Source organism: Mus caroli, unplaced genomic scaffold (genome assembly GCF_978045245.1).
Source record: "Mus caroli unplaced genomic scaffold, Mus_caroli_1 scaffold_3, whole genome shotgun sequence".
Taxonomy (NCBI): domain Eukaryota; kingdom Metazoa; phylum Chordata; class Mammalia; order Rodentia; family Muridae; genus Mus; species Mus caroli.
The window spans coordinates 132,288,216-132,315,949 of NW_028227258.1; the positions used below are offsets into that span (position 1 = coordinate 132,288,216).

General features: G+C 38.8%; 1 protein-coding gene across 9 annotated transcripts in view; it reads left to right on the top strand.

The window, feature by feature from the left end:
- Mecom (MDS1 and EVI1 complex locus) overlaps positions 1-9,788 on the top strand; it is a 552,130-nt gene extending 542,342 nt beyond the window's left edge. For 8 of the 9 annotated variants that reach the window (XM_085835986.1, XM_085835984.1, XM_085835987.1 and 5 more), the window contains 4 exons: positions 4-148; positions 3,577-3,813; positions 4,637-4,820; positions 8,223-9,788. In XM_085835986.1, coding sequence (XP_085692112.1) covers positions 4-148; positions 3,577-3,813; positions 4,637-4,820; positions 8,223-8,357 — 701 coding nt within the window. In that variant the 3' untranslated portion in view covers positions 8,358-9,788. The remainder of the gene's footprint in view (positions 1-3; positions 149-3,576; positions 3,814-4,636; positions 4,821-8,222) is intronic. The other variant, XM_085835989.1, reaches the window with a different exon arrangement.
- The last annotated feature ends 17,946 nt before the right edge of the window (positions 9,789-27,734 follow it).

The window sequence follows — 27,734 nt, forward strand, 5'->3', positions numbered from 1 at the left end:
CAGGGACGGCAACGTCCTCGCCTCACTCAGAGCTAGAAAGCGCAGGCGCAATCCTGGATGACAAAGAGGATGCTTACTTTACAGAGATCCGCAATTTCATCGGGAACAGCAACCATGGTAGCCAGTCTCCTCGGAACATGGAAGAGAGGTAAAACAGGTCTTGAGGACATTGCTGTACGCATGTGTCCGGGACTATAGTTAATACTGATGCTGGTGGCTGGGGCTTTTTTGAATATGGCTATATAATGTTACACATACTAGCTAATTATTTTTTCTTTATCATGTGTGTGTGTGTGGAGTGCCTGTGTGTATGTTTACATGTGTATGGGTTCCCATGTACATGTGTACATATGTTGTGGAAACCCGAGGTTGAAATCGGGCATCTTCCCCAATTATTTTGGGGCAAGGTCTCTCAGTCAAACCTAGAGCTCACTGATAATTGATAATTTTGCTAGCCAGCTTGTTCCCAGCATCCTTAGTCTCTGTCTTCTGGGCTCCTATGTCCACCCAGCTTTTTGTGGGTTTGGGGGACCCCAACCTTTGTCATCTTGATTGGACAGCCAGTACTTTAGGTGCTGAGCCATTTCTTTAGCGCCATATTAGTTAATTTAATTTTCACAATGACCTCATAAAAGTGACTGTAATGTTATCAGCAAAGGATTGGGGACATCAAAGGTTAATGACTTGCCAGAAGTCATGTAAATAATTGATGAGTTGCTACCTGGGGTATTTGTTTTGCAGCCCATGTCACTACCAGGTAGTTCTGCTTACCTTGGCAGCTAAATAATTTATTTTAACAAAAAATTTGAATACCAGAAGGAAACTCACTATTGGGATTCAACTGAACCACTGGCCATTGTTAGCTTTTATTATGTCTCATATGGTATTAACAGGTAACCCATGACACATTTCTTGGTGTGTCTCCATCTTGCCTATCTCTGTTTTTATATATCAGGGTCAATTTGTATATGAATTACACATTGATTAGTCCAATATATTTTGCCCAAAAGCTATTTGAGAACTTTCCAATTAATATCCAATTATTTCCCTGTGTTCTTATTATTTATTATTACTCTCAAACAGGCAGGTGTACTAGCTTTGGTGGGTATAGCTGTGCTTGATCTAGTATCAGCATCTGGATCAAGCACATTAATAGAGGAGAAGCTAATGCTGTTGATAATTGCTCATTCATCTGCACTTGACTGTGTATGTATGTAAAGTTAATAAAATGGTATTTTGCCCAAACTTTTCTTATGTATAACTTTCTTTATCATTAGGTTATAACTAAATATCTGGTATTGAAGAACTATGCTTCTCTGACCATAGCCTATTAAGTTGGAATATTTTAAATATTGTGAACTTAGTTGATGAAGATTCCATGGCTTTTAAACAGAGAAGGGTTATTGTGCTGTGTGCTTAGCTTAATTTCATATGCTGAAAAAGCTAAGACTAATCATTTCAGATTGTGTTTCAAGGAAGTTCATTTCAGTTAACAAATGCTCTAACCAAAATAACAGCAAAACAGGCAAACACTAGTTCTTCATTTTGTATAACTGTAGCTAAGGAGAAGAGAAAGAAGATACGTTTAGGCATCTAAGAAGTTATAAGAACTACAGCATTTCCTAGTTGAATGTACAGATCCCTCTGCTTGACTCTCTCTGTGTCTTAAGTGTGATTAAGACAGGGCCATGGTTCAGCAGTACAAAATGGAGCTAGTCACAAACATATGCACCTTCAGGTCTGATTCAGTAATGCAAATAAGTAATACTAAAAAATCACCATTGGGGTTCTGAAAAGTCTATTCAAAATTGATAGCTCAGAACTGGTGACTTCGAGGCTGCACAGCTGCAACATCTGGCCTCAACATGTCTAAACATAGAAGTAGAGAGCCGAGTCACTTGACTTTGCCAGCCTCAGCAGCTATCAGGCTACCTTTGATGAATAATTTATCCCAATAAATTGCCATATTTGAAAGCATAATTAACAAATAGGTTTTCTTAATCGTGCTGGTTTTTGTTGTTTTTGGTTTTCATCCATGGTCTCTTTTGTTCTTTTACTTTCACTTTCTCACTTAAAACAAAAAAGTAACAATTTCCATCCATTCAAGCTAGCAAGTTGGCAGTATATCTGAAAACTAATAGTTTATGTCTGTGAAAAAAATATGTTTTCATCATTCTTTTTGGTAAAAGAGGTTAAGAGGTTGTATAAAATGTTCAATAATGATGTTACTTTTTCTGGTCAAATGCGTTTGTACTTGGCACTTGCATCGTTTGCAAGACAGTTTCATGCATGTATCTATTTATTTCTGGGGAATCTGAACATTAAGGTGTACATATTTTTATGGGGAAATTTCTGCATATGCTTTCTGGTCTTTCATGAACTAAAAAATCATTTCATGTCATACATAAGAATCCCTGTCTACAACAATAACTGAAGACTGTGCATTTCTGATACAGTAACTAGATAGAGGAGCATGGTAACAGTAACTAGATAGAGGAGCACGGTAACAAAGCTTACGGGGACCTAGGGTTTAGTTGCATGGGTGCCCGTGAGAGATCACATCTTTACACACTTTCTTAGCCTGGTCACCTTCCCTGTTCATGTATGTTTCAAAGGCACACCCTTTTAAAAAGAATTTGTAATTATGTCATTTTTAGACTCTTATAACAGAACATATCCAAATTTTCTTTATATTGATCACTACTCTAGCATCATACATGCCTCCACATTCCATAGATGGAATTTGTATAGTAAGTTACACTTGAGTCATCCATAGCAATTCTTACAAATGTAAGCAGAAATATTATGGAGGACATTTTAATTTAAAAAGTGATACTTTGTATTGTTAGCTGTGGCTGCTAAGTCAGTTTCAAAAGCTGTTAGCTCATTTAAATTTCTAGTTGATATACCCTCTCTGTGTTTTCTTGGAAAACAAAGAACTCTTTCGCTGTTAAACAATTTAAGATCACTTAGAAGGAGCCAAGATAAGTGGGCTCTCAATAACTCCAAGCTTGAGTGTCGTGCCCAAGAGGAGATGATTATACCTGTAATCCAGGAGCAGTGAATACACGTTGCTCCCTGGCAGCCCCTTTCACATTGTGTTTGGAGTCATAGATTCAGTTTGTGTGTGTGTGTGTGTGTGTGTGTGTGTGTGTGTTTAAGCTGTTGTCTGTCATAATTGGTCAGGGATATATGTTTTCCAGAAATCAATTACTTTAAATGGTGGGTACTTAAATGGTAATTACGTACATTATGCAGAGAAAACATTCATGTGCTTGTATATTGCACACACCATATCATTTATCAGCAGTGATAAGAAATCAGAGACTGGGGCTGTTTTTCCTGTTCTGCCAGAGGCTGCATTTGTAGTCCAAATAATCAGCCAATTATTTTTTTTTTCTTTGTGTCTCCCCTTTGTGAAGTTACATTATTTTCCCAAGGTTGCAACGAGGCACACACAATACAGATTTCTTTTGTAAGCGTTGACTGTTTAAACTCTTGTTAGGCAGATGAGCTAACAGCATGTTTAAAAATCAAGCCAATAATCGGTCCGTTTACTCTTTATGCTCTTGAAAGGATGAATGGCAGTCACTTCAAGGATAAAAAGGCTTTGGCAACCAGCCAAAATTCAGATTTATTGGATGATGAAGAAGTAGAAGATGAGGTGTTGTTGGATGAGGAGGATGAAGACAATGATATTCCTGGAAAGCCCAGAAAGGAGCTGGAGGTGACTGGTTTAGACGAGGAGATCCCGGACGATGACTACGAAGAAGCTGGTGCCCTGGAGATGAGCTGTAAGGTGTCCCCGGTGAGGTGAGTGCCTTGCTATAAGGGAAGCCAAGGGACAGACTTGGGGGAGTGTTGTGCGGATTCCTCCTGCTCCGCTCGGCTACTGGAAGAATGTGTTAGCTTATGGGGAATTTGTGAAGTAACAAACCATGAAAGTTCAATTTGACCTGGGAAAGGCACACACAGTGCGTCAGTTTTACATAGAGGGAAACGAGGAGGCAGGGCACAGGATCCACAAGCACGTAAACACATTAGTATTTGTGGAACTCCGGTGGCCCCAAGGCAGGAAGGATGAGTGAAGATTACACGAGTACTTAAATTGAGATTCTATGTATGAACTTCATGAAAAAATAGATATTTCATCATGACTGAGTCTACTCAATAATCTACTATAATCATAACTCAAGACATTTAAGATAAATTTTACAGATGATAGATTTTTTTTTAATTGGAAAGACTCAATGGATAGTTAAAGTGAAGGGAATATTATATTTCTGTGATGATAAGGTATCCTGACTGAATATATTCATAAATGACTTTATTTTAAAAGAAGTTTTCAAGTGTATGACTTCTGTTCCCACACATTGTGGGATGTTAATATGTCATTGACTTTACTCTAGATATATGCTTGGCTTTAGTCAATAAAATATTAAAGGAAATATATATCAAGATATGGTATTTGTAATTACTTTTAATCTAGTGATTATTGCATGCTACTTGACACAACAAATGCAATATGAAGTTTGACAGCTGTTAAGATAAAATTGAAAATGACTTGATGAGACAAAAAAAGCAAAACCTGCCTAAGAAAATCCAATTTCTGTGCTTTCCCATTGGTTCATTTTAGGTATAAAGAGGAAGACTATAAATCTGGCCTTTCTGCTCTAGATCACATAAGGCACTTCACAGATAGCCTCAAAATGAGGGAAATGGAAGAGAATCAATACACTGACGCTGAGCTGTCCTCCATTAGTTCTTCTCATGTGCCAGAGGAGCTTAAACAGACGTTACACAGAAAGTCCAAATCACAGGTACAGACTGCTGTGGTCCACACCACAGGACCCTGCATGCAAGCGTGCATCTCTCTGACGAACCTAAGCAAATATGGTCACCTTGCAGCATTCTAGAAGCCAAGCAGATTTGGGTGCTTGATTGATGATGTCCCTGGTTTTGCTCTGCTGATGATCAATGCCAAAAGTAACCAATGCAACCATTGACATGTAAACTTCCATAACAAGCCTGACCCTGCCATGAGTCTCCTGTTAGTTCTTTTCCCCTCTGTTTTAAGAGTACACACACAACTTTCCTTCAGATTCTCTTGGTAGCTCAGGATTGTTTTCTGACCATTTTGTCTCTTTAGTTTTTGTTGGCATACTTGTGTTCTGACATGATCATTTTCTATCTACTACATCTAGTGAATTCTTATGTTTAGTTCATTTACTATTCATCAGATAATGAACTCCAGAGTTTAGAGTTAAACTGAGGCCAGAAATGAAAAGATCTGCACCAACTTAGTGACATTTCTGGAAGTGAAGCTTTGAGTCTTCACTGGGTGAGTGATTACCTCTGACCCATGAGCGACTAGAAATCACCCCAACAAAGGATTCACAAACACCAATAAGAGAGCCTCAGTTCTTTTGTTAAAAGATAAAGGGAGTCAGTTAATATAATTTTTTTATGACATCTACACTCAACTCAATGTTTATTCAGGCCACTTTAAAAGGACAAGTAACTTGTATTTTTTTCACACTGTTGAATTGTGTGGTTCACTTAGAAGATTTTGGAGGTGGCATGGCATTTCATAATAAGTGGGCCATATTAACATGTATGTTTAGATACAAATTCTTTGAGATGTTTTGGGTTGGTCTTAACAGTGATATAGTAGAAAAATCTATTGTGATTGCTGATTGTCTTGAGAATTTGACTATAGATGTGGAGCATGTTATAGCAGAAGGATAAAATAATATAAATCATTGGCAATCCTTACATTCAATAAAAGTATGTGAAATTATGTATGGAATAGAAAAAATAATGTTCTTTTCAAAGTGGATACAGTCAGTAATCATCTACATAGTGGGTTTCTACAGCTTCTATCATCTTGGCAGAATCATGTAAATTAAGAAAGGACACCATTTCCTCATTGTAAGAAAAGGGTGGGAAAGTTACCTCTCTTTTTTTTCTATGACACAATAGGCTAAACATGACTTCTCAGTTCCTAATGTTAACATTAAGCCACCCAGAGCCACTTAGAGCTATCTGAAAGAAGTGGTGGCTTCAATAAATCTCTTTTTTTTCCAGTTGTCAGAGATTCCTAGAAGAGCCAAACTTTCTTTTAGTTCTTCCTCCCCAAATACTGTAAAACATATAATAGCTATAAAAACTATCCTATATAAAAGAATGCCAAAGGGTCTGAGGATGTAGAGACAATGGCAGTGGCATGCCTCTAAGGACCCACGTTTTGAGGTCAATGTCCTGCCTGGATATGACAACAGCTACCTAAGGTCTCAATAAATATAAGGGTGTGTAAACAAGCTGGTATGTTTTTACTTCAATATTCTTATATGTGTATATATGGATATTCTATCAAATACTTGTGTAAACTAAGTTGATCAAGAGTCTCTTTATTCATTCACTTGTCATTCATTCATTCATTCATTCATTCTCTGGTTCAACAGTGGTGTGAACCAGACAACTGGCTCTGGGGAACTGGACATTCATCCCCATGTTCAGTCGCCAACTGATTACCAAAGAGCACACACTTTGTGTCATATTTTAAAAATAGTCTTCTAGTGCTTCTCTCAAGTATTTATACATTAACTCTCTGTAATTTTATAGTCATTGAATCCAAAGTCATTGATCAGCAAAATAGTGACCTTATCTTGCTGAGGGAATTTCCTTGAGGAAAATTATATTCTAGAACAACTAATTTTCTGATAGGTGCCAATTTTCATGGAGCATACAGAAGTGAGTATTATGCTTCCTCTATAATCACTGGAGATAGTACTATTATATTTTATGGTTGTCTCTACTTTGTATAAGGAAATAAATTAAAGCTCAAGAGGTACAGTGACTTCCCCAAGGTCACCACAAAGGACCAGTCTGTATTATCTGTCCTTAATTCTTTAGTTAGCACAGTGCCTGACAATGGTTAAACAATGTTAGTTAAACACTGAGATTTTTGTGCAAACTCAGAAGGCAAATCTCACATATAAAATCAAATGTGGCTCAGTCATTGAAATACTTGCTATGTAAGCATAAGCACATGAGTTTGAATCCCAGAACTCATGGAAAGAAAGCCAAATATGATGGAAGGAGGGTCTCTGATGCTCACAGGCCAGCCAGCTAGCCTCGTTGGTGAGAGTTCTAGACCAGGCATAGACCATGTTTCAAAACATAAGCTGCACCGTGCCTGATGAACAATATCCAATGCTAACCTTTAGTTTCTATGTAAACACATGTGTGTGATCATGTGTACATGTAATTCTCATGTGCAGATATGTGCATATGTGCACACGCACGCGTGCACACACACACGCTCACACACAAATAAAAAAGACAAGTATGTGCATTGAGAGCAATGATCCAGCAAATCAGAATCAGCCCTTAATCTGACCAAATACCACGGTGAGAGAAGAAACCACAGGCTGGCCACATGTCTCAGCATGACTCCCTGAGATGAAATTGTGCTGAACAACAGAGGCATTTGTCTTTGTTTACAGACAGTGGAATGTCTCTGGCAGGACTTTAATGATTCCACTTCAACAGCGTTTTGACAAGCAAGTTTAGCAATGGATGAGACCTACAATAGCAAATCAACAGTGAAAAGTTCACTCACAAGTCAAGACCAAACACTTCATTTGAATATTTTACTTGGCAATGGTGAGGGAATCTCTAAATAGTTATTTGGAACGTGGCCTGATCACAGGGAAGAAAGTGTCCCTCCTGTCAGGGCACTTCTGTGCACCGTCTGCTCAGCAGAGTTCTGAGTACGGGTGGCTTGGAAGTTGTTGGGTCCTCATGCTTTGTTTTCTTTCTTGGTGGAACTTCCCTGGGCTCTTATTCTCAAGGGTGTCAGGTGTCTACAGTAGGTATTTTAAGCACAAAGTAGAACTTGAGAAAGGCCACTAGATTGAAAGTGAGCAGAAATAAGCCCTAGATGCATATTGTTGAGGGACCTTGGAGTGGTCATTTACCTTCAGAAGTCTGGCATCCAAGGTGCAAGGGTCAGAGCATTCCCTACATAAGTCTGGCCAAGGTGAGCACTGATTTTATGCCATTTTGATAAAACACAACACAACCCTACTTCCAAATATGCTCATGAAGTGTGCTTCCATCCAGGCTCTCACGTCTAATACCTGTGGATTATCTTATTTAGATTAGATCTGCTGTTTTTGTTCCAATGCCACTCACCGAATCTCTCCGTTTCATTCTAGGCATATGCTATGATGTTGTCACTGTCTGACAAGGATTCCCTCCATCCCACCTCCCACAGTTCCTCCAACGTGTGGCACAGCATGGCAAGGGCTGCAGCAGAATCCAGTGCCATCCAGTCCATAAGCCATGTATGACATTGTCAAGGTTGACCAGAGTGGGACCAAGTCCAACGGTAGCATGGCTCTTTCATACAGAACTATTTACAAGACTGCTGAGCAGAATGCCTTATAACCCTGAAGGGTCACACATTTAAAGTCTGGTGACCTTAAACTGAACGAGTAAAGAAAGAGAGAGAAAAAGGAAGCTATTTATTCTCAATATTTTGTTTTGCACAGCCAAGGCAGCTGCTGACTTCTGGAGGATCAATTAATCCAAAATGATTGGAGGGGAAAGAAAACCTCACCAGGGAAGGCAACTTTCATTCCCCTGCCGCAGGGCATGGGTGGCTGAGAGGAGCAGTTGAAATGGCAGCATTGATATAAATGGACACTTCATACAAATCAAACTCTACTCTACAAGATCACCTGATCTGATCGGGAACAGTGGCTTCTAACTACCAGATTTTTTTTTTTCCTTTTTAAAGTTTTATGTAATTTAATCTTTTGCAGATTGAAGTAGTCAGAAGAAGTGCACAATGATTATAGGAAGTGATAGCAGGAGTTTTTGTCACACCCCCCCCCACACCCTCTTAACTTTGGCCTTCTTGAGTACATTGTTTAAAGCTAGGGGGAAAAAAAGGGTATGTGTATATTGTAAACTATGGATGCTCATGCAGAGAGGTTAAGTCGGTGACATAACTGTTTATCACCAGTACCGCTGTACCACTAATACGATGTTTGCCAAATCCTTGTAATGACATCTTAATTTTAGACAATCATGTCACTGTTTTTAATGTTTCAATTTTTTTGTGTGTTGTGTGTATCATGTATTTATTTGTTGGCAAACTATGGTTTGTTGATCAAAAAGAGCACTGTTCCCGTCAGCCACTATTTTATGATGTCTGAGGCACACCCCTTTCTGAATTCCAAGGACCAAGGTGACGTGACCTGTGTATGGGAGTGCCCAATAGTGTTTGGCTTTTCTTAACATTCCTTCCTTTTTGTTGTTGTTGTTTTGTTTTCCTTTTTAATGAACTAAATACAAATAGATGCAACTTAGTTTTTGTAATACTGAAATCGATTCAATTGTATAAATGATTATAATTTCTTTCATGGAAGCATGACCCTTCTGATTGAGAACTGTACCCCATATTTTATGCTGGTTGTCTGCAAGCTTGTGCGATGATGTTATGTTCATGTTAATCCTATTTGTAAAATGAAGTGTTCCTGACCTTATGTTAAAAAGAGAGAAGTAAATAACAGACATTATTCAGTTATTTTGTCCTTTATCGAAAAACCAGATTTTGTTTTCCCTTTTTGTTTGTGATCTCATTTGGAAATAATTGGCAAGTTGAGGTACTTTCTTCCAATGCTTTGTACAATATAAACTGTTATGCCTTTCAGTGCGTTACTGTGGGAGGAGCAACTAAAAAAAAAATAAAGACTTCCAAAAATCATGAAAAATAATGACTCCCCTGTGTGCTGCTTTCTTTTCTCATGCAATTTTAGTTCCCTTCTGGCATCCAAATGATCTAAAGATACAGTGTTTAAAACCTTGATGCCCTAGCAGATTTGGGGAATGTAAGCATGCTTGTAAGGTTTTGAGATGACACAGTGATAGATCGTAGCCAGCAATGAGTTCTGCAGCTTGTGGTGAACTTTGCTCACAGTGCAAGTCAAGACCCGTAGGCAGGCTCCAATTCCCAGCTCTGGCGTTTCTCCAGGGCTGCAGCACACACTGTAGTCGGAACAGAGCACAGCCTGCAACAGTGTTCGCTAGGGAGCTTCCTGGTGTTTCTTTCTTTTTTGTCTGGATGGTGTATGTGTTCCAGGTATAAACCCAGGGACTTACACCACACACTAGACAAACAGGGTAGCACTGAAATATATACCCTACCTTTGATTTTTCTTATAATAATATTGATGCTATTTAAATTCATAAGCACAGAAACACTATTCATTCCCCTAGGTTCCTTTTAAGATTATTTTATTTATATACATATAAGTATCAGGCATCCTAGAACTTGAGTTCTAGGTAATTATCAGTCTTCTATTGTGGGTGCTAGAAAGGGAACCCAGGTCTACTGCCAGAACAGCAAGTGTTCTAAACCACTGTGCCATCTCTCCTATGTTTCTTTCACATTTCTGCCCAGATTCAAAATATCATTATAAAAAGAAAATAACTAAATCATTGTAGATCATGAAAAGTTCTTCAGTTATATGTTGAATCAAATATAGTTTCTTCAAATTTTCAATATTGTTGAAAACTAGGGCTCTTCTGCTGCCATTTGTACAAATGAGGACATGATAATTGTCATGTACATTCTTGCTCCTGGGAGCTCAGGGCCACATGTGCAGCGCTGTGATGGGATGAGAGAGGTTGCTTCTTGCATATAATTCAGTGTCAGATTAATTCTAAATATTGCTATTATAGGAATATAATTCTGGGATTTAGTGTACAGATGTTATAATAGAAAGTAAACAGGATTTTCAAGAAATAACCTTAAGGTATACTCCCATAACCAAGAAACAGAACACAATTATAGCATTTGACTGTACAAGCAACACAAGGGAGAAGGCGGAGCTCTGGGGAAAGAGGCAGTTTAGACTATGCCTATGCTCACAAATAGCAATGAGTGCAATTCAGTGCTGCTAGCTTCCTTGTAGACTTCGATGTTCACATTTCCATGATTTGCTAGAGTTTATGCTCTCAAGTTCTAGGAAGCGAATCAAGATTTACTTCTTGTCTCTTAGTCACTTGCTTTTGTAATCACTACACCAACTACCTGCCCTGAGAAGAGTCAATGATACCATCAGGAGACTATCTAGACACTGGAGACAGAAGGCCTGGATTCGAGTTCCCCCAAACCTCCTCTGGGAAACCAGGGGCTGCTGCCATATGATCTGCTTCACTGAGTGGCTGCATCTGTGGAGACGAAAACCAGAGGATGAGAGCTCAGTGGGAGAGTGCTGAACTCACAAAGTCCTACATTCAATCCCTCAGCATTGCACATTAATTCATTAATTAGTTAATTAAATTTTGTAAAGAATTTGTAGTAGTTCTTAATGTGCAAAACACTTTATAATTTTTGGGAGGATTTTAAAGAATATAATATACAATATTTGGGTATATATATATTTACTGTGACATAATAATACGTATATAGAGGCACATATGCAAACATTACATGAGAACAAATTTATAAAACAGCAGAGATCTATTCTACATTATTGTAATGAGTGAAAGGGAAGTTTCATACAAAAAAGTTAGGAATATTTCTCTCTCATTCTGGCCCTTGTATTTCTGCTTGGTTTTATGTGATGGGAATTGAGCCTGGAGCATATTAAACATGTGATCTACCACTAAGCTATGCCTCTTACTGTAGACATGTTTCTTGAAAAGCATACATAGGCTTAAAACAAAGGAAGTTAAATCCTTTGAAAATGTGAAACAAGCAGTGTCTACTTGTTTTCTTTAATTGATAAAATTACATATATTAATGGTATATGCGATTGTGATATAAGTGTATATTAAGGAATGATTAAATTACTTAACATCATGCAATTTATGAGAAGACTACTATATCTGTTCTTTAAATTTAATATGCAATATATTGTTATTAGCTATTGCCACTAATATATGTATTAAATAAAGTTCTTGACATTTATTCAAATATAATTCTTTGAAGCTTCCCAAAAGTTCAAGAATAATTAAAAAAAGACATTCAAATAGATCATTCATTCACTTGATTTTCACATGGCTGCTACCTACAATCCTATTTCAGGAAAAATAATATTGTTCTTGCAATTACTAATGCAAATGTGATATATACATATCTATCTATCTATCTATCTATCTATCTATCTATCTATCTATCTAGTCATTGCTCATTTAATGTGCATAACAGGGAGACAGGGAGCTATCTTCCTGTTTTAGAGATAAGGAAACTAGAGCTGAGAAACTGCTATTGGCTGGATGTGAATGTGTAGTTTGCAGGGAACACAGTGTCTTAGATATAATAGTTCATGTACAGGAGAAGAAAGAGAATATTCCAAAGCTGAAGAAATGTGCCCAGTGAGAAACCAAAGTGAGGCTGCACCTCTGCAAATGTGCCCAGGAGACAGTGAGGCGGCTGAGTCTTGGCAGAAAAGAGTTTGAAAGATACTGCCAAGTACTTGTTCCCAGGTTTTAAAAAACTCAGGTTATTCCAAGTCAGAGCCAACAGTACCAGTGCTTTTGAAAGACCCTTAGTGCTTTATTACTAAGTGTCTTGGCTGTCTTTTCTGGATCTTGTAAGCTCGATGGACCTTATTTTTTCTAAAACAGAAGATTTTTCACAATCTTATGTTTTGAATTGATTAACATGCAATGATTTAAGCACTTTCAGAAATGGTTAGACTCAGGAGGAAGCAAGCATAAGAGAAGGAACAGTTAAGAACTGTCCTTGTTTGTTCTCCTTGGGCTTTAAAGGGATTGTCAGTAAGAGGGGTATGGGGAGGAGAAGGGATGGTACAGAGGGAACCTTAGCAAGCAGGTTGGAGATTTCCCCCCAGAGATGAGGGTTATTGTTTAATTGTTCTTTGTAGAAAAAATGATTCATGGTGGATTCAGAATGCTGTTCTTGAAGCTCTGTGTGTTTAAAACAGAAAAGCACCCTGTGCTCATTAGGATATAGGATGGGTACTATTTAAAACATAAAATAACAATTGCTGGAAGAGCATAGAAAAATACTGTAAAATGGAAAAGCCACTTTGGGAAACTACATGAAAGTTCCTAAGAAAATCATGAATTCACTTCAGGCTATACACTCAAAAGGATTGATATCGAATTGTCAGGAGATATTTACACACTTGTGTTCACGGCATCAGTTTTTACAGAAGACAAAAGATGGAAGCATCTAGTGGACATCAAAAGATAGATGAGTGAAATGTATATACATCTATATCTATGTCCACATATCTGTGCAATGGGTATGATTCAGTCTTCAAAGGGAAGGGGATTTTAACACAGACAGTATCATGGATAAATGTCAAGAACATTTCAGTAAGTGAAATAAACCAATCACAGATGGGAAGCTACTGTAGGAGTCAGCTTCTATGGAGAACCTATGGTAATCAGTTCATAGAAGCAAAGGTGGTTTCCAAGGGGCTGGGAGGATTAAAGCATGCTGAGTTGTTTAATGGGATTTCAGTTTTTGCAAGGGGAAAAGAGTCCAGTTGTTGGTGCATACTACAGGAATGTATTAGTCATGCAGGAACCATACATCTAAAGAGGCTGATATGATATTTTATGGAATATATATTTTACCCTTATTCAAGAGCAAAGAAAAAAATACCTCTCTCTATGGTTTTCCCAAAGAATTAAATTCTGTGTACTCTAAGGGGAAAGGCAATTACCAGGTCGTTATGTGAGAGTGTCTACAATTGAGGTAAAGCTTGGGAACCAACCCAGACCAGGGAGTAGCCCGTGGAAATTCTTACTGAATTACTGTCATTAATTTTTCTTTCTTTCTTTTTTTTTTTTTTTTTTTTTTGGTCACTTTACATCCAGGTTATAACATAGGGACACATCAGAAAGTTGTCTCTGGTAGAAATCAGGAAGTCATGATGGTCTCGGTTGCTATGGGTTTTCTGATGTACTGTTATACCCTGATACTGTCTCTACTATGGACTACCTGTCACGATCTGTTCCTGTTCCTGATATTATCCATTCTCCAGCCCTTGTCCCTCCCATTGTACTTCAGTGGAAACTAGAAAGCAGGAGAAAATGCAAAGTAAGATTTTAGAGGCTCTTGTGATACCAAGGGACAGTGATAGGTACCAGAAGACCATAGTTAGTACAAGACTCCTCAAGAACATATATATTCCAGATTGATGAGGGATGCCTCAGCATCTCTCCCATGTTTCTTGAATGGATACCATCTAGTCAACATGGCCTGTACAGACTTCCATGGGCTGGTTCTTCACTGCTATCTGGTTTCAATTGTCTCAGACTGGCAGAACTCCTATCAATCACCAAGTTCAATTATACATTTGAAGACTGTGTACATCATAGTATTCTTGGATTACCTCCTCTTTACTCCGCCTAATCTAGACTCTTCCCCCAGCCTCCACTATATTCATAATTGGCTAGGTTACTAGGTGTACTGCCTAGTTTTGTGTCAACTTGACACAGCTGGAGTTATCACAGAGAAAGGAGCTTCAGTTGGGGAAATGCCTCCATGAGATCCAGCTGTAAGGCATTTTCTCAATTAGTGATCAAGAGGGGAGGTGCCACCTGTGGGCTGGTAGTCTTGGTTCTATAAGAGAGCAGGCTGAGCAAGCCAGGGGAGGCAAGCCAGCAAGGAACATCCCTCCATGGCCTCTGCATCAGCTCCTGCTTCCTGACCTGCTTGAGTTCCAGTCCTGACTTCCGTGGTGATGAACAGCAGTGTGGAAATGTAAGCCAAATAAACCCTTTCCTCCCTAACTTGCTTTTTGGTCATGATGTTTTGTCCAGGAATAGAAACCCTGACTAAGACACTAGGTCTTTAGATTTTAATTTTAATATTACCATGCCCGCTATCCTCTTCTCTCCTCACCTGCTAGTGTGAATCGATTATTCTTTCATAAACATAATTTATATGCATGTATATTCTAAAATAACTTATAATGCACATACGCATGGACTATTTTTACAACTATCTATGATCTCTTTTCCTGAAATTTTAGTCTCATAATTATATCTATTTTATCAAGACTGTTAGTGATGCCTGAGACAGTGACACATTGTGGCTATTTGATGAAACTTATTAATAATTAATTAAAATAATAAAATTAAACAAATTAAAATATAATTTAAAATCTATTAATAGCTCAATTTCCTCAAATGACATACACCATGATATTATTGCTGGTTACCTCTGGGAGATGGTGATGCCAATATTTATATATTACACTTCTTATTATTTCAAGGCTTTTTTTAAACAAATGAATCATTTTTACCTTTGAAAAACAATGTGCTTTTCAAAATTAATATTGATCAATACAAAGAAATTTTAATCAGGAGTTCATTCAGAGAAATTAGTTGGCATTACATATGTGGAAACTGCATATGTGGAATTTCATGAAAATGTTGATAGTTGCTTATTTACATTTTATATTGTATAAAACTAAAAATATGTTGACTTCTATGTATCAGGATTGAGTTCAGGGAGCTATCTATGCTAGACAAGTGCCTTCCCACTGAGATATATCCCAGCCTTCTTCTCCATTTCTATTCTGAGTGAGAGCCTTGCTCAGTTGTTCATGCCTTGAAACCCCTATATATCCCAAGGAGTCCTTGAGCTCATAATCCTTCAGTTTTGTGGATAGTGAATCAGGCACACACTGCCACTCTCTGTTGTCTTACTTGTAAGAGAAAAACAAAACCACCATTAGCACAACAGACAATTATTCCCTTCATTTTTTAAAATTAGATATTTTCTTTATTTACATTTCAAATGTTATCCCCTTTCCTGGTTTCCTCTCTGGAAAACACCCTCCCCCTCCCCCTTCCCCCCTCCCCCTGCTCACCAACCCACCCACTCCCACTTCCTGGCCCTGGCAGTCCCCTATCCTAGAGCATAGAACCTTCACAGGATTAAGGGCCTCTCCTCCCATTGATGACAGACTAGGCCATCCTCTGTTACATATGCAGCTGGAGCCGTGAGTCCCACCATGTGTGCTCTTTGGTTGTTGGTTTAGTCCCTGGGAGTTCTGGGGGTACTGGCTAGTTCATATTGTTGTTCCTCCTATGGGGCTGCAAACCCTTTCAGCTCCTTAGGTCCTTTCTCTAGCTCCTTCACTGGGGACCCTGTGCTCTGTCCAATGGATGGCTGTGATTATCCACTTCTGAATTTGTTAGGCACTGGCAGAGACTCACAGGAGACAGCTATACCAGACTCTGGCCAGCAAGCTCTTGTTGGCATCCACAATAGTGTCTGGTTTTGGTGGTTGTTTATGGGATGAATCCCCAGGTGAGGCAGTCTCTAGATGGGCATTCCTTCAGTCTCTACTCCACACTTTGTCTCTGTAACCCCTTCCATGGGTATTTTGTTCCCCCTTCCTTCTTCTTGAGTTTCATGTATTTAGCGAATTGTATCTTGGTTATTCCAAGCTTCTGAGCTAATATCCACTTATCAGTGAGTGCATATCATGTGTGTTCTTTTGTGATTGGGTTACCTCACTCAGAAATGATATCCTCCAGATCCATCAATTTGTCTAAGAATTTCATAAATTCATTGTTTTTAATAGCTGAGTAGTACTCCGTTGTGTAAATGTACCATGTTTTCTGTATTCATTCCTCTGTTGAGGGACATCTGGGTTCTTTTCAGCTTCTGGATATTATAAATAATGCTGCATCCTTAATCATCAGGAAAATGCAAATCAAAACAACCCTGAGATTCCACCTCACACCAGTCAGAATGGCTAAGATCAAAAACTCAGGAGACAGCAGATGCTGGCGAGGATGTGGAGGAGGAACACTCCTCCACTGCTGGTGGAACTGCAAGCTGGTACAACCACTCTGGAAATCAGTTTGGCGGTACCTCAGAAAATTGGACATAGTACTATCGGAAGATCCAGCAATACCTCTCCTGGGCATACACCGAGAAGATGCTCCAACATGTAATAAGGACACATCCTCCAATTACTCCATTTTAATCAGTTAAACAACACAGAGGGTCAAAAAGAGAATCCTGTCTGAGGGCTGTCTGGTCCTCATCACAACACAGGTGGACCAGTGTGGTCTAGAGTGGGGTGATAGTTTATCTAAGGTTCAAGATCACAAGCAAATGCCCAGTGCCCACACATATTCTCACTTTCTGCAGAGCTTGCAGTGGAATGTGAGGTATGGGCACAGAGAGTAGTCAAGTTAAAGGCATCATGAGTGAAGCCTTGAGTCTATGCATGTGCCCAATTGACTGTGTCACACACTTAAACCCTACTTCATCTCATTCATGTATTAGCACCTAAAACCTTACCCTAAGACCACAAGCTTATTGAACACATTGTAAAATGTATGGTGTGGTATCCACCTAGTATGTGGGTCACTCCCATTCTATTTCAGTTGGGGGGCTAGCTGAACCTCAGAAATGAGACTTTTAACTGGATAGCATCAAGCCCAAATAAGGGGGGGGGGAATGGTCAGAAGATTCTTGAGTAAAAAAATCTTTGCTTACTTTAATATGTTAGGAGGCAAAACTAATTTAAAGTAATGGATTGCTTAGTGTGAGGGAGTATTCCATGATAAACAAGTGGATGGAGGGCGTGAATTTCAGGAGGTAGTACATTCTTCCTATTGTTTGGGTTCCCAGGATCTGAGCTCATCAGACTTGGCTATAAGTGTATTTGCCCATTGACTTCCATCATAACTATAAACACTTTCTCCTCTGTTATCCTCCAGCAGGATAAAGGTGTTGCTTCTTTCAAGCATTTCTGTAGATTAAGGAGACAGCATGGAGGGAAAACAAAACAAAACAAAACAGGGAACAAAGATTAGTAATTCTTCTGAAAGGCAAAATTTATGAGGTGTGATAATGACCTTGTCAATATCTGAGCTATCCCAGAGGCATCCCCACACTTGATTTCAAGTTATACCACAGAGTTATAATAATACAAACAGCATGGCAATGGCTCAAAACTGACACATAGGTCTACAGACCAGAATAAAGAAATAAGAAACACATAAATGTGGTTGTAGCCATCTGGTTTCTGAGAAAGATGATACAAATGCACATTGGAGAAAAGATATCTCATCAACAAATGGTGCTGGCGAAATTGGAAATCCATACATAGAAGAATGAAACTAGATACTTATCTTTCACTTGGTATTAAAATCAATTCTGCATAGACCAAAGGCTTTAATGTAAGACCTGAAGTGAAACTGAGAAAGGAATGTAGAGAAGACACATGAAGACATCAGTACAGCTAAAACATTTCTGGATAGGATTTCAGTTGGCCAGGAAATAGTGTCGGCAATTGACCAATGAGATCACACGAAATTAAAAAGCTTCTGTATAGGAAAGGAAACAATCAGAGTGAAGAAAGTCCTACAGAATGGAAGAAAATCCTGGCTAGTGATGTATCTGATGGAGGATAAGTGTTTAGAAAAAACATCAATTCATAAAGAAAAAATCTGAATATCAAAAATTAAACAAGCTAGTTAGTAAATGGGGCAATTGAATAAGACAATTCTTAAAGGATAAAATGAAAATGCTTGGCACCTATATAAAAGCCAAGTGTGGCTGCACATGCCACTAACCATTCCAACTTGCTTGGCTAGCCAGCAAAAAAACAAAAACAAAAACAAAAACAAAAAAACAAAAAACAACAGCACACTACAGATTCAACAATAGACCCTGTCTCAAGGGGATAAGGAAGAACAAGAGACAGGACACCTGAAAAAAAAGAAAAGAAAAGAAAAAGATTCAAGTTCACTGACAAATACAGTGAGAAGTGGAAACACACACACACACACACACACACACACACACACACACACACACATGCCCCTTCATTGAGATTCCCTATTTCTCAATCAGTGTGAGAACTTTTTTTGAGTTTTTTTAATCAGATATTTTCTTTATTTACATTTCAAATGTTATCCCCTTTCCTGGTTTCCTCCTGGAAACCCCCTATCCCATCCCTCTCCCCCACCTTCTATGAGGGTATTCCCCCCCACCCACCCACTTCTGCCTCCCTGCCCTGGCATTCCTCTACACTGGGGCATTGAACCTTCACAGGACCAAGGGCCTCTCTTCCCATTGATGCCCAACAAGGCCATCCTCTGCTACATATACAGCTGGAGCCATGGGTCCTTCCATGTGCACTCTTTGGTTGGTGGTTTAGTCCCTGGGAGCTCTGGGGGCCTAGTTGGTCGATATCCTTGTTCTTCCTTTGGGGTTGCAAACCTTTTCAGCTCCTTCAGTCCTTTCTCTAACTCCTTTATTGGGGAAACTGTGCTCAGAATTCTTAAAAAAGAAGAAATAATAATGAATGCTGGTGGACTAAAGGGAACACATAAATTATGTTGTTGGGAGTGTAAACTAGTTAAAGCACCATGGAGTCAGTAGGGAGACCACACACCCAAAATTATAGAAAATAAATGTATATATGACAAGCCATACTGCTTTAGTATATTTATTCCAAAGACTGGACACAACATAGCAGAAAGGACTTGTATGTTGTATTTATTAACATTTTTTTCAGTAGGTAACTCACAACCAGCTTAGGTATCAAACACATGGTGACAGAGACAATGGTTTAGAAACACAATAGACTTACTTTTCAGCCCACAAAGAGGAATGAAGTTATATCATTTGCTGAAAGATGGATTAATCAGAGATAACTGCATGAAGGGACTTATGTCAGTATCAGAGAGACGAATATCATAGGATTTCTCTTGCCTGTTGGTCTGGACATTAAAGATGCATACTATCATATATGTACTGACATAAAAGTAGAAATAAAATTATCTGGGCAACAAAGATGAATGGGAATGGAGAGGAAGGAGACAGTAATGGCATGCTGTGGGGTTATGTTCCATGAACACTGTAATACCTACATGCAAGTAGTTTTAACTAACTGTACAATTAAACCTGAAAGTGTCCTTTCTTCACTGAAGGCACCCTGATCAGGCCATATTTATAGTGTCATCACTTAAAATGATCATGAAGTATTCTAGCATGGGTGACCATTAAATGAAGCTTGTTAGTTCTAGGAACCCAGGAATCTGGTCCTTTTTTCCTGAGATGGCTAACAAAGATTCCTTCCTTTTTCCCTCCCCTCCCCTCCCCTCCCCTCCCCTCCCCTCCCCTCCCCTCCCCTCCCCTCCCCTCCCCTCCCCTCCCCTCCCCTCCCCTCCCTTCCCCTGGGAAAGGGGATAACATTTGAAATCTATATACATAAAATATCGAATTAAAAATTGAAAATAAAAAAGGACTTAGGGTTAGTAGATTCTCTAGGAGAAGCTATGCACCTAGACCAGCTAGCCAGATTCCAGGAGTTCCGGCTTCATCAAGAAACCCTGCCACAATGAACAGAGTAGAGAGCAATAAAGGATGATACTTAATGTCAATGTTTTGACCATCTTCACACACACACATGTGCAAACACATGCATACACACATCACATGCTGATACACACACATGTGTGCGCGCATACACACACATGCACACACACACACACACATGTACATACAAAACCAACAACAACAAAGCAAAGAACAACTTGAATGGAAAATAACGATTGCAGCTTGGGGTAGTGTAGCTCAAGTCTCACTCAGGAGGCTCAGTTAGGATGACTTGAAATGATGAATTCAAGGCCAGCCTGGTCAACATTGAAAGACAGGGCCTCAAAAATATTTCTGAATGTAAGCCTTTAGCTTTCTTTACAGAGAAAGAAACATGGAATGGATACAAAGACAATTCATTCATTTTGCAATCCTAGTAGTCACTGTTACTTGATTGAGTGAATTAGTAATTTCTTTTACTATTATCCTAAGTACTTAAATCTATTGGTTTCTGTTCCTTTCCCTATCTTCCTCTGCTACATACACCCGGGGGGCCGACCATGTCTCTCTTATGAGCCAAATCTACAAAGTGGTTCTTTTAGTTTTTTTCATAAACTACAAGCCAAAAGTATATAAAAAAAAGACCAATTAGAATAAGTGAAAACAGCCAATTTATTTCATTCATGTGAGTATTCAGAAGTCATTTATCACTGTTGTACAGGCCACAGAAAATGACAAAAGAACAGACATGGTCAAGGAAGCTGGACTCATATTCTTGCTGTGAGCTAGCTATAACATATGTTTAGATTTTGTATAGAGTTATATATGTAGAGTTTGCCCTGTCTGCACATCTCTAGCATAGCTAACACACATTTTTGAATGGCTAAGGTGTATCCAGCATAGTCTAGACTCTAGGCTTACAAGAAGCACAGGGGATGTCTTGGTTGAGTCAATCCTGTGTGTGCTGGTAGCAAACAAGTAGAGGCCTGAATGTTGGGAAAAAGTCTTCCAGGAAAGTTCTGTGTAAAAGATTTCCCCAGGGATAAAAGTGTATAAAGTTCCCCAGACACAAGGCCCAGGTTATTAAAATGCAGAATTAGAGAGAGCAGAGATAAGTGTCTCATAAGATGTGTGTTTCTGTGTGAGTGTCCATATACATATGTGTGTGTGTGAGGGGGGGGGGAGGAGAGAGAGAGACAGTCAGACAGACAGACAGACAGACAGACAGACAGACAGAGAATCAATTCATCCTGTTGGAAATAAGAGTTATTTATTTGATTACAGCCATTAATACATGGCAGACTTTTTCCCTCTGCCCTGGAGGTTGATTCCAAAGCTTTTGGCAGGTTGGTCAAGACAATTCCCCACTACTGCACTGCTACCCCAATCTGAGGTTTCTGAGACAAAGTGTCTCTATATAGCCATGGTTGAAACTGAACTCATGGACCTTGGCCTCCAACAAATGCTGGGGTTACATCTTGCACCCGCATATCAGATTCGATTTTCTTTGTTTGTAAACTTCTTTTTAATTCTGTTGGGGAGAAAAACAATGCCTTCTGGGAGGCTGAAAGGAAGATCTGAGGAGACTTATCCCAGGTTACACAGAAGGTTAATAGAGACTGGGCTGGGCTGGCAGTCCACTTCAATAATCCTAGCTATGTAGGACGCTAATGCAGGGGCTTTGCATGTTCAAAGCTTTCCTGGGTTGTAAAGAGAATTCCAGGCCACACTGTCAACTTAGTGAAAACTTATCACAAAATAGAAAAAAAAATGGACTTGGGCTATATAGGTCAGTGGTCCAGTACTTGGCTAGCATGTCCAGTTCCAGCATCTCACAATAAACAAACAGTAGAAACAAAGATACTGGAGTCACTCTCAGCTGTGTGGGTTTCCAGAGACTGCTGCTCCCCACATCTTGCCTTGATCCTGGTGCTAAGCATGAACAATGCTGCTCTCTTTTCCTCAGAGTAACCACAGCCACATTTTCTGCATCAGCTGGGTCCTGCTCCTTGCTTCTTGACCGTTTGGAATTTGGTCCTGAAGACAGCCTTCCATCCAGCCATGTGCTGAGAATTTGCCTGCATAAACAAAACACGTTGAGGAGGGGTTCACTGGCCAAGGGTTGCAGAAGCAGCTCAGTTCTGCAGAGTAGGGTGGATGCCACTGAACTTTGACCAATTATTCACATATGTCTCGAACATGAAAATCATTTGTTAGTTTCCTCCAATTATCCACGGAGCTGGGCAAAGTTTTGGGTCACTGCAGAGTAGGTGGTTGCTTTCGAAACAAAGTCATGTCTGTTTGTGTGAGAGTCTGTGTGAGGTGAGGTGGTGGAGGTGGGACATGAAGGCACATTGGAAATGATAGGTGGATGTTGATCAGTGAGTTCTGACATCATCAGGCTGGCCTTAGGAGAGTTTCTGTAATACATAGCACATCAAGAGGGATAGTAGTGCAGAAAGCACAAGACATAAGTCAAACGCATCCAGGTCGAGACTGTAGCTTTGTTATTAACTGGCTTGTGATGCTAGGCAAGTCATTCGTCCTTTCTTCACCCTATTTCTTTAACTGTGAAATGAGGGGAGCTAGCATGCAGGCGTGGAGAAGATAAGACATTGATGCATGTGGTCTATGGACCGAGATCGCTAAATCACATCAAACAATCAGCATGTATTCCATTTTAATCTCCATCGACATTAATTCTTATTGTTATTTCATTTGTCTTAAGTAGGTCTTTGCACTGGAATTACAAGGCAGAGAAGAATAAAAGGAAGCGTGCTGAAGCAACACTGTTCCTCTTTTCGAGTTCCTAGAAAAAGATGGCGTTCCCTTTAAACGTGAATTCTTAAGATTCTTGGACATTTTTCTAGAAAAGCTATGTACTTTGCCTTCTATTCATTGCTATCATAATATAAATTTCTGGATTTTTTTCCTATATAATCTGCTCTGGCAATCATTGTGTAAGATTTCAGATGAAGTGTGCCCCAACTCCTATCCCACCCCTCACCCTTTCCTGCTTCTCCTGTTCATTTCTGTTTTTCATGTATCTAATAGTTCACTGTCCTGTGGACATTTGGGGAAGTTTTCAAGATTTTGCTATTTGAACAGCTTGATGAGTAAGTCATCAGAGAACTTCGTGGTGACAGGTGCCAAGCTTAAGGAAGACACCAGCATGCGACAGTTGGCACCAATACTACTTAATTCCTATGCCAATCAGTGATTCCCTTTTAAAGCTTTGCAGTCTTGGATGATATGACATGGAGCAGAGCATATCTTTCATTGTGAGGCTGTGTGGATATCTTCATATCTTTAAAGTCCTCACACGTCTTTGTATTCTTTCTTTACTGATAATGAACGTGCTTAGATTTGCTTTCTAGCCTGCATGACTTCCAGCCTTGTTTTCCAGGCAGCCCCTTTCCAAAGCCAACAAATCTTTTCCAAATCTTTTCTAGTCTAATAATAATTTACCTTTAAGCTGAAATCCACTGATCCTTTCTTTAGGTTTTCTTATAAACATTTGGAAGTTCTGACTATTAACATTTTTATTATAGTTTCATTGAAAGATATAAACTGTTCTGTTCAGTTTTCCCCCAAATAATTGGATTGCAATTAACATTTTATCACTAATTTGAAGTGTCAAGTTTACATATTCTCTGTGTGTGTGTGTGCCTGTGTGTGTGCATATATGTGTACATGTTCATGTGTACATGCATGTGTATGTGTGTATGCCTCAGTGTGTGTGGTTTCATTCTTTCTTCTAATACTAACTTTTAATATTAGCAGTGCACCTGTTTAGAGTTAGTCTCACAATCAAGGTGGAGTTGTTCTACACAACCATATATGTAGTTCATTTTCCAGGACCATTAAAGGGTGATGTCCCATTCCCTGTCTCCCTACATTGTACAACCCTCTTCAGTTATTAAACTCATTCAGAATTTCCCTGCCATTATCACCTGCTCATTTTTCAAATGGAGTCTACCCAAAAGGATCCCTTGTTGGGTCTTTGGGTACAGAAATTATGTTCCTAATCAATAGAGATAAGATAGGCAACTCCAGTAGAAAGGTAGAACTTTTCACAACAATTCACAACAGAGGGTGACTGGGTATTCAGCTTCATCAGTGATCAGTGGTTTCCAAGTGAGATCACAGTAAGTTATCTATTTCATATACACACCATGCAGTGAGATTAAAGATTCAGAGAACAAAGTGCTAGTAAGCTGTGGGTGAGGCATTGAGAGCTCTCACACAGTGCCACTGGGAGCAAGAATGGGTGTGTCTACCTCAGAAAATGTTTTAAACTGTATCTACTGGAATGCAATGTATTATCCATAGGTCCCATGCAGACACAGCTTATAATTCATGTGCAGAAATGGTCACAGTAGTATATGCCTAATAGCTCTGAACTGTGAATAATCAAAGTCTTCTGCAACAATAGAATAAATCAACATAAAAGTGTATGCAGGAAATATTATTTAGCATTAAAATTTCATGACAAAAATGCAACAGAAGAGGTTGTGTAAGAATATTTTATGTTCAAGAACTTAGATGCAAAGAACACTTACCATGTTATTAAATTTATTCATACAAAGAAAACAATAAGGCTTAGTGTATAATAATAGCAAAAGTAGTGTTTATTTTGCATAAAGGGGAAACTAATAATTCAAAAATATTAAAATAAAATTTTGATCATGAATTTCACTGTATTTACTACTCTGGGTGATGGTTACATGGATGTGTTAATTTCACAATAGTCTCCAAGCTGGCATTTAGGGTTTGTGCCCCTTTCTAACTATACTTTAAAAGATATTAACATATGCTGAAATGGAATTTTACCTTCCTCCTTTTCCTACTCTTCCTTGTTCATGGTGGTGGTGGTTTTGTTTGTGTGTGTGATATGTATGCATGTAGTATGTGCTTGCAAGTGCATAGGTACTTGTACCCATATATACTATGCAAACCCCAGAAAAGCTATCACTGTCAGTGTTTCCCTGAGACAGCATCTCTCACTGATCTGAGGCTGAAGACTTGCTGTTTGTGGCTTGACTGACAGTACCGGGAGATCTCAGATCCACCTGCCTCTGCTCTTATCTAGGTTTCTTTTCTATAGTAAAGACAAAATGCTCTAACAAAGCAATGTAGGGGATAAAGTTCTAAGAGCTATAGACATCCTCTCCACAGTGACAGGAACTGGAGACACTGTATACTCAGGCAAGATTCAAAGGGGCAGATGATGTTACGTCCCAATTCCTCTCTGCTTATACCGTTAGGTTACCCTAAAGAGGGAACGACCCTGCCCACAACTTAAATGTGCCTTCTTACATTAATTAACTTAGTTAAGATAATCCCCTCACAGGACTATCCAGAGACCATTCCCCTAAGTGTGTCTAGAGTCTATCAAGTTGTCAGGTAATACAAACCTCCAAAGATCTTCAATTCTAGGGCTACAGGCACAAAACTATGCCTTCAAAAAATAGTCACCAACAAGATTTATTGGCTACAAAGAGACATTCATATCTCAGCCTGTCTCAGAACTGTCCCCATGTAGAGGGATTAGCATATATCTAACCTGTTTTGTTCTTTCTGGTTTATTTATTTATTTATTTATTTATTTATTTATTTATGTATTTGGTTTTGTTCTTCATGTCTGCAGCCAAGACTTTCAGGAGGTCTTCCCTGGTCATATGTAGTCTTTATTAACTTTGAGGTAATCCACAGCATTTCATTTCCTGTTGAAACACAGACTTAACCTCTCCCGCAATGCAACACATTTCCTGACCTCCATTCTGAGGTTATCAGATGTATAGGCTGATTTAATTCAGCAGTACTTTCTAAAACCCAGGTATTTTTCCCCCAGCAGCTGTGCTACCTGTCTCATTGACTTTAAAAAAATTAAAGTCAATAGAGCATTATTTAATCTATCTCTGGGAGATCTCATATCCCCTTCTGTTCTATGAGCATTTCCTTTAAAATATAGTTAGATGGTTTTACAATTATTTGGCCTGTAGGATGGTAAAATACATCTGTAACATTTTTTTTGTGCCACAATGTTTAAAATTTTGTTTTATTCCGCTGGATTCACATGTGGGAGTATTAGGTTCAGCCTACCGATGGTGCCTTTAAAACAGTTATCACTTCTAATAAATGTACAATGTCAGAATCATCCAATTCAAGGTAGAAGTCCCCTGAAATTTTGAATATGAATCAATTGTATGAAGTGTTACCACATGCACATACTTTAGATTTTCAAACTCTACAAAACGAAACACAGAAGCTCTTGTATGGCATGGCTCTAAGATGGCATCATTAAACATAATCTGTGCTCTTAGTTCAGGATATTGCGACTCTATTTGTTGCCGTTCTGTAATCTCATCACAAGGTGTGTTTTTTAATGTGAGTGTGAATGTGGCTGCTGCAGGACCAAATTCAGCTTCACATTTTTGTAGCCCAAGCTCTCCTACCACTGAGCCATTACCTCAACCCTTATCTTCTTATTACTAAATTGTCACCATGTTTTATACATCTATTTAAACCTTGTACCTTTTAGCCTATTATTCTCCAATGTTATTCCTCTTTCCCAACTACACCTTAATTGACAAATAATTCCAAGCCCTTGAGGTATTTTCTATTTTATAAATAACATCCCTATCGTTACACTAATTCGTTATTTTCATTTTTAGGTATTATCTAAATCACATCATAAAAAATAAGAATTTGCATTTCCCTCATGGTCCACCACACTACTCCCCCCATCTAACAATGCTTCATATATTTTTTTAAAAATTCCAAAACAAGCTACTGAACAATTAGATAGTTAAAATAAAAATATTGATAATGATTACACCATATATGGTTATATAAATTTTCATAGGTCATTGCCTCATTACAGTTTACTTTTAAAATTCATTTATATTTATTTATATATAATAATACTAGCTAGTTTTATGTCAACTTGTTATAAACTAGAGTCATCAGAGAGGAAGGAGTGCAAGTAAGGAAATTCCTCCTTAAGATTGAGCTGTAGGCAAACATGTCGGACACTTTCTTTCATTAACTTATTTATTCACTTTACATCCTGATCACAGCTCCCACTTCCATCTTCTTCTCCCAGTCCCACTCTTTTTTTAAAGGCATTTTTAATTAGATATTTTCTTCATTTGCATTTCAAATGCTATCCCCAAAGCCCCCTATACCTTCCCCCCGCCCTGCTCCCCAACCCACCCACTCCTGCTTCCTGGCCCTGGAATCCCCCTGTACTTGGGCATATGATCTTTACAGTACCAAGGGTCTCTTCTTCCACTGATGGCTGACTAGGCCTTCCTCTGCTGCATATGCAACTAGAGACACAGCTCTGGGGGGTATTGGTTAGTTTATATTATTGTTC